The 8,345-nt window shown below is 43.2% G+C and overlaps 1 protein-coding gene across 1 annotated transcript in view; it reads left to right on the top strand.

Moving 5' to 3' along the window:
• The first annotated feature begins 1,112 nt into the window (after positions 1-1,112).
• Positions 1,113-8,345, top strand: part of TBCA (tubulin folding cofactor A) — a 26,765-nt gene continuing 19,532 nt past the window's right edge. The window contains exon 1 of the mRNA XM_030968876.1: positions 1,113-1,219. Within this exon, the coding sequence (XP_030824736.1) occupies positions 1,167-1,219 (53 nt within the window). The 5' untranslated portion in view covers positions 1,113-1,166. The remainder of the gene's footprint in view (positions 1,220-8,345) is intronic.

The raw sequence follows: 8,345 nt of genomic DNA, 5'->3' as shown, positions 1-8,345 counted from the left end.
GGCAGGCGGGCTGGGGGCTGCAGGCAGTGCTGGGGGGCTGCAGGCAGGCAGTGCTGGGGGCGCAGGCAGTGCTTGGGGGCTGCAGGCAGGCAGTGCTGGGGGGCTGCAGCGGGGGGCAGGCAGTGCTGGGGGGCTGCAGGCAGTGCTGGGGGGCTGCAGGCAGTGCTGGGGGGCTGCAGGCAGGCAGTGCTGGGGGGCTGCAGGCAGGCAGTGCTGGGGGGCTGCAGGCAGGCAGTGCTGGGGGCTGCAGGCAGGCAGTGCTGGGGGCTGCAGGCTGCGGGGGGCAGGCAGGGTGCTGGGGGCTGCAGGCAGGCAGGGCTTGGGGCTACGGCAGGCAGTGGGGGGCTGCAGGCAGGCAGTGCTGGGGGGCTGCAGGCTGGCAGTGCTGGGGGGCTGCAGGCAGGCAGGGCTGTGGGGGCTGCAGGCAGGCCGGGCTGTGGGGGCTGCAGGCAGGCAGGGCTGGGGGCTGCAGGCAGGCAGTGCTGTGGGGGCTGCAGGCAGGCAGTGCTGGGGGGCTGCAGGCAGGCAGGGCTGGGGGGCTGCAGGCAGGCAGTGCTGGGGGGCTGCAGGCAGGCAGTGCTGGGGGGCTGCAGGCAGGCAGGGCTGTGGGGGCTGCAGGCAGAAGCTACTCTGGGAGCTGCAGATTCCCAGTGCTGTAACAGGGTCATCCACAGCACTGGGCGGGCCGGATGTTGGGATATGCAGGAGGGCAATGAGCGGAATTCGCCCTAGTGCTGAGGAACTTTGAGGCCAGTGAAACGGGAAAAAGAAATGTTTGGTTTGTCTCCTTGGTGCACAGTACTTTCAGGGCCTGATAATGACGGGGAAAACGCCTTGCGAAATGGCGTTAATTATGCGACCCCGTTATCAGTGGTCGGGAGCGGGTGGTGCCCGTCACTCTCCAGCCCACCACCATCACGGTACCGATCGGAACGGCTCCTAACCGGCACCACGGCTCCACTCCCACCCCTCTCCCCTCGCGCGAACAATCCCGACCGGCGCTGGGCAGCTCCGCCTCAACGGCGCTGGCTCCCCGCTGCCCGGCCCTCTCCACTGCGCGGGGCAGGGGGGGAAGGCGGGGCTCCCGCCCGCTCCGGTGGTGCCGCCCGGGCTGGCGGCTGAGCGCATGCGCGTCGCGGGGCTGCGCAGTCACGGCGCCCGTCGCCATGGCCGACCCGCGCCTCCGGCAGATCAAGATTAAGACCGGCGTCGTGAGGCGGTGAGTGGCGGTCGGGGCATGGTCCTGCACGGCCGGGCCGGGCGACTACAGCGGGGCTCCGTGCGGGACCGGACGCGCCGGGCGCGGGCCCGCAGTGCTGTACGAGGCTGGCGGGCTGTGCCGGAGAGCGGCCCTGGCACGGGCTTCCATCCCTCGCGTACCGCCGTCGGGAACAGGCCGCGCTTTTCTGGGACACGGTTAAATGCGGGTTTCGTTCCCTTTCCTTAGAGTCTTTGGGAGTCGAGGGTAGTCACCTAGCCCCCTCGGTGTCCAAGGCAGTCTCGCCTCATACCTTGCCGAGGTATGAAGCCTCAGATGTTTGGTTTTTTATTTTTTTTTACCAAAGCTGTTGTTAAATATTTCTAGTTTAGAAGCTGCAGAACCAGTGGCATCAGAGAAGCAATTATGTTGGAAAAGCCCACTGAGATAATCGAGTCCAGCCTGTGGCCAAACATCACCACCTTGTTAACTAGACCATAGTACTCCATTCTTTCCTAAAACGCCTCGGGGGATGGGGACTCCACCGTCTCCCTGGGCACTCCTGGGAGATTCGTCAAAAGAGTCTTGATCTTCCCTGGTTTCAACAAAGTCGTAGTTTTTAAGAAAAGTGTATCTGTCGGGATCGCTCTTGCTATAAACACTGTTTGGTCACGCTGGGGTTTATTAAGGCTACAAAGACTGCTGGCTCAGGCAGAGACAAGAATTAGTGTGTGTGCTGGGTGAGGATGTTATATAGTGCAATTTCATATAATCAACTTTATGCTATGACTTTGCAAATTCCTGTCAGTAAGATATGCACATTTTCTTATACTTGATTCACTTTGAAAGGTCAGACTTGAAGACTAGTAAAGTTGTCACTGTTGGTGTTAGTTAAGGCACTTCAGAATTTCTCTGAATGTAGAAGCAAACCACACAACTATGCATTTCAGAGGTAATACAAAGAAAGGATGAAAACGTTTGGGTAAGCAATACAAATGCAGTCAGCAAGATCCAGATTTGCTTTTGGAGAATGTCCATGTGAATAAGCAAGTAAACTTGACTTGAGTGTTTTGTGCAGTAGCAACAGGCATATCTACAGTTACTGTGCAGCAGCTGGCATTCTCTAAGTAAAGGTAGCTTTAAAAAAAAAATAAAAAGGGAGAAGAGGAATATTATCTTAACTCCTTGTGGGGACATGATACAGCAACAGCTCCCCAGTTTGTGACAGCTGCACACAGATACAAGAGGTATGGCTCTGTCACACTCCACCCTTCCTTCTCTACCCAGAAGCCTAGTTATGCATTCTGCTGCAGTGGACATACCTGTGACTTGTGTCAACTTGGGAACATTAACATTTTCCTCTTATTTTGGACTAGAACAATTCCATAGGCATTTTTTTTTCTGGTGTATGAGAAGACTTGCATAGAGCCTTATTAAACATTTTATAAAGTGACTGATTTAGCACTCAGTTAAGTTTCATTAGTTTTTTTTCTGTTTTCTGGTTAGAAAATCACATGGAATCTAGCATGTAATACTGATTTCTAACCATGTTCAGTGCTCAGGCTTCAAGAATATATCAAAAAAGGTAGGAGTTGAGAACTGTTAGCATATAGAGAGCTTTTCAGACATTTCATTGGACTTGTGCTAATCATCTGTTGTAGCTTTTTTTTTCATTAGTTACCTAACTCATCACTTTTTCTCCACGCTAAGAATGAAGCTGCTGTTCTGCTTTGGTATTTTTTTTTAGCTGTAAGTCATAAATCTTTGTGTACTCCTCTCAAGGGACTGTGTTTTTGGTTGTAGGTAATTTACTTGCTTGCACATTTCTTACATTGCTGTGTATCAGTGAAAGAAATTTAAACTAGAAATAGGGACATCTTTTGCTCTTGGCAAATCTGATAGCCAGGCTCTTGGTAATTGTATACTTTTAATAGTTTGTGATTCAAAAGAAGTAGATTTGATGAGTATGAGTAGTTATGTTTTCTGTATTTGTGGCTTATGTCATAGCAAGCAATACTTCTTGTTTAATCACTTCAAAATAGTTTTGCTCTCAGTAAATCCAAGCAACTACCTGCTGGATAGTGAGAGAATTGATTAGGGAAAAAATACCTTCTAAAATACCTTATTTGCATTTCAGATTGGAAATCATTTTAAAAACCACCACAAACAAAGTAAGTCGAGTTGCCTGAAAATAGCACTGACATTTGCCCATAGTTTCCATCTGATTAAGTGGAAGTGACACGAGTAGATTAGAATGAGACTAAGACAATTCACATTGCAATTGTGTTAGTTTAACTTTAACAATCTTTTAACATGCTTGTTTAAATGTGGCTGACATACCATAATTACAAATCTACAAGCCTTGATTATAGAATTTTACATCATGAACCTATGGGGAAAGTGTATTGATTTTTTGTGAAGCAATTCCTTTTTTTTTTTTTTTAATTTACCATTCTAAAACTGGTATCTTCACAAGATTGTTCTTTTGCCTGCTGCGCTAGTGTTGATACTATTTTTTCTCTTTGTGAAATAGCATCATACTGCAAAGCAGTCTACACTGATTCTCCCCCTCGCTCCAAGCACAGGAAGTTCTACAACTTACACATAACTGTTGGTCGGATTTTAAATATAAATGTGAACAATTCTCTTAAACTGAATTATTTTACTTGTGAGTTCAGGATATATTTTGTGCAAGAGAAGTATGAAGAACACAAGGACTCCTGTTCACTCCTTGTTCACTGTATTGCTAATTCAAGGACAAAAGTAATTTGTGTTCTTGGTTTCTCAAGAAATTTGCTTTTTCTAGTGTAAGTCAGAAGTCTTCTCCATCTTCTGTCCACCGTATATGAAGTATGGTTGCTTTCTTGCATGTTGCCCATTAGCCATAGATCTTCACTGTGACTCATAGAACCAATGTATTGATGACAAGCTCAGGTCTCTCTTCTTTGTTCTTGTTATAATTAGAAGGTTCTGTGCAACAACTATTTTGTAGCTGAGTTAATGGGAAGGGCTAGGATATCTCATTTGGGTACTGAGGAATGATCTGCAGGGCTACTCAAGTCCACTGAGTCAGCATGATAAAGCGATTTAATGTGTGTACACTACACATCTGAGAGCTGAGAGATTCAAGAGTGAATATACAGAATGCTCCGTTGGATACAAGCTGATTCCCAAAGCCCTTTTCAAAGTGCGGATTGTGCATCTGCACAATTGCCTAGGGTTGTCAGCAGCTCAGTCCTGGAGTCGTAGATTTGGGTTCAGTGTTAGCCAAGTGTGGTAATTGTGGTCCAGAGCTACTTAGATATGTCTTAAATACCTTTTGTACTGCTCCTGACATCAGGATCAGATACATAAAGTCTTGAGTTGGCCTGGCGTTTGAAGACTGCTTAAAATCTCTGAGACTTACTAACATAGTCTCTTTCCCACATAAAACCCCCTACTTTTCTCTTTGTCGAGAGAAGACTGCACCTGCCCTTAGATGTGTCTGAGGTAACATCTGTGACATACATAGTTACCAATGTGGATAATTAGTTTTAAGGCCCAGAAACAAACCTTGGGTTTTTTTTTTGAAGGGTTTCCTGTTTCTCTAATTCTTTTCAATACAAATTTTAACTTCACAGCAACAAACAGTACCCACACATATCTTAAAAGGCTGTGACAAGGGCACAGTTATTGCTGTGGAAATGGCATCGTGTGTTGGTTTGGTTTGGGTTGTTTTTTTTCTTTTTAATGTGTTTGATTCCACTTGTTACTATACCTTTAGAGAAGACCTAAGTGATCCAGTTTAAGAAATATTTCACAAATTTAAATTAGTAGTAATCAGGTCTGTAAAAGATTGTCTCTTGCATTCCTTCTTCCATCCCATTACCTCTTTAAAAAGAAATCTGGCATCTCAGGGTTTTTGTGTTTACCCGTATATTCTGCCCCCTAAGCAAAACTGTCTTATGCATGTCGATGCTGACCATAATAATCTATTAATGCTATCATTTTGGCTGGCAAATTGAAACATGCCCAAGCAGGTTTACAACCATAAATGTTGTTAGTGATACAGTATTACGGAGGAAAGCTTTTTTTTCCTTTTTTAAAATTTTCATTTGGGTGAGAATATGTGCAAAACTGTGGCTTTTAACCTTCAGTTATTTAAGCTGCCTTTCGAAAATTTGGAGGTACAGTAGTTCCAGCTGCTTGGTAGTACCAGTTTGGTGGCTTTATGCATATGTGTAGTGCTTTTGTTTTTCTTCATGGCAAGCCGCATACTCACCTGTGTAGATTAAACAGTTACAAAGGATTATTTTCTGTGGAATTAGAATGTGGATCCATGGGAAATCTAAAAAATTGGTATTAAATTTATGATAGTGCTTTTTATGCAGGAGATGAATTACAGCTATGCTAACAACCATAATCCATCCTGGCTTGATTGTAAGTATTATTGAATTAGATGTATCATATGGGTGGAAATCTCATTCAAGACCACAGCATTCATTGTTTTTTCTTTTAACTCTAGGAAGTCTTTCTGATGCATTGTGAATTGCCTACACACATAATATGACTGCAATTCTATTTAATTTTTTTCATTATTGTAGCACTTACAGTTACTCCCAGCTGGGAGGGGCCTACAGGGGCGGAAGAAGTTTCTGTGGTTTTTTTCTCCAAAACAAAAAGTCTTTGTCTGAAGAGGATGCCTGGATTATAAAGTGAAGTGAAAATCTTTGGCAGCCCAAATTGTTACCACATCAGAGGCTTCACTTCTTGTTCTAATCTAAAACTGAAGCTCTTGTGCTTCTTATAAAGCATTTACAACTTTCTGTAGAGGCAAGAACAAGTGAAGCCCTGAAGATTCAGAGAGACCTGTAGTAAAATAGATAATACAAAACTTTCTTGACTTTACAAGTAGTTTTTACCTTGAAATAATTTTCTGACTTAGAAAAACATGTATTGGATTTTCATCTTTTTTACAGTAGTGATCCTTGAGAAAACCCAAGCTTGCAAAGTTATCCTGAAATGTTATGATAAATGTAACCCTTCTATAAGCTGTTAGATGCAGAAGGGGCTGAAAATTATGCATATACTCATGTATTGTTACATCTTGAGTCTTAAAAGAGAAATTTTAGCTTTGGTGATGGTTTTGTCGCTAGAAGAAGAAAATAAGCTCATAAATTTGGTATCCTGTCTAAATCAGAAAGTAGGCTCTCATGGCTAAGAAAATATGGCAGTTTGCATAACTGGGTCAAGTATTTCTTCATCCTTCCTTGGCTTTTTCTCTTGGACCCTTTAGTCTGTAAAGTTTGTATTCTTATGTAGCTTTGGTGAACCCAAGAGTGTGTGTAAGTAAAATTTTTAAAATACTATGTTCAGATTAGGGACCTGGTATTTTAAGCTCTGCAGGTAGTGATTAGCATATTGCCAGTGTTACTGCAGTTGCTGAATTACTTGCCCTATAATTGTGCATAGTGTTAATACATTATACTAAAAGAAAAATTACTGTTATACTATTAATATTAATACTAATATTTATATAAGAAGTTTATTATACCGTAAAGAAAAAAGCTATGCCTTGTAAAGCTACACTATTATGGATTTCTGAATTTGAACTAAGTTAGCATAGATATCTCATTATCTAGTCGCTACTGTCACTCTGTGCTCTTAGGCTGAATCCATGGCATATTAGCATGTGCAGTGGTTAATGGTAACATTAGTTCTGAGGAAGTGCTTGTCCTAGTGAATAGGACATAGTGAATTTTCTCAAAGTAAAACCGAGCAATTCCCCCTCATCTTCTTCAGAGGTCTGCTTGCTCAATCCAGCCAGGAAAATGCTTCTTGTGTTGATTTTTCTAATACTGGAAAGAAGTCTGTATTTGGTGGCTTAAGCACACAGGTGTCTTTCTAGCTTATGTAGAATCTGAATTGTCAGTAGCTACTGGATGTTGGGGGAACATTAGGAGTACTAGCACATGCTCTGTCCTTGTACCATTTTACCACTTTTATTCTAGGCAGCCATTAGTAGTTCCTGTCTGTGACTGTGGAAGAAGGTAGAATTTTTGTCTGTGTACAGAGGATCCTAATTTCATTATGCATGCAGAAAACTCTCATTGTACATAATTTTTTCATCTATCAAATTTCAGATAAACTGCCCTTCGTATGATCAGAGAGGTAGATTTGCTTGCTACTGCTAATGATGTAACTACAGGAGATGACAGCGTTGATGTATATGGACTGGAGTAAGAATGTAGGTGCCTTTGTGAAGTGAGAAACAAGGTTAATTTGGGGCTCTTTCTGCAGCAGCTGGAAGTTAGAACAGCACTTGCAACTCTGCACCATAAGCAGACTGGAGGTGAAGTCCCTTGGGAAATCAAAGTGATTCTAAGTATGGAGATCTCATTTCCCTCTCCCCTTCTCTGGTTTCTGATGATAGTCAAGCCTCTTGCTGAGCTCACTCAATTTGCTTAGCACAGGAGAAAAACTCTTACGTTGTTTATTTGGGCTTTGGTTTGTTAGGGGTTTGTTTGTTTTGCTTTTGTTGTTTTTGGTTTTGTTTTGTTTTGGTTTGTTGTTTTTTTTTTTGAGGGGTGATTGTTGTTTTCTTTGTTGGGCTTTTTGTTTTGTTTTGTTCATTGTAATAATTTCCTGCAGTTTTGATATGGAGAGATCATTTGAGCATTATTGCTGGCAGAGGTGTGTGCTAGAGCCAGGGGAGAAGACCTCTGTTCACCAGTGGTCAGCTTTTTTGCTATCTTGAACTATCTTGTGTTACTTTGCTCTTCAGGTTGGGGAGCTGAAGTGGGGGAGACAGAATGAGTGAAGGAAAATGGATAAGGAAGCAAATCATAATGATATGGAAAGGAATTTTTTTCTCCTTCTACCTTAAGATTCTGTCAAGCCCTTTGGGCTCTTCTGGGTTTAGTCTCCAGCTTTAAAATTACAAAACGGTTACTTACAGACAAAACAGAAATTGTGAAGTTATTAAGTGTTAAGTGATATGAAAGTCAGATGTGTAAAGAATTTTAAAGGGCAGCTATAGCTAGGCTAGCTCCATAGTTAGGAGCTGACCTCTTGTCTGTAAAAACATTTATGGTTTAGTTCTTCAGTGATAAAAAGTCCTTAACTTGATTTCTAGAGGCAGGTATGCCACCAGAAATGTCTCTTTATT

Source organism: Camarhynchus parvulus, chromosome Z (genome assembly GCF_901933205.1).
Source record: "Camarhynchus parvulus chromosome Z, STF_HiC, whole genome shotgun sequence".
Taxonomy (NCBI): domain Eukaryota; kingdom Metazoa; phylum Chordata; class Aves; order Passeriformes; family Thraupidae; genus Camarhynchus; species Camarhynchus parvulus.
Note: the sequence above shows the minus strand (reverse complement) of the source record. Positions and strands in the feature narration are given on the sequence as shown.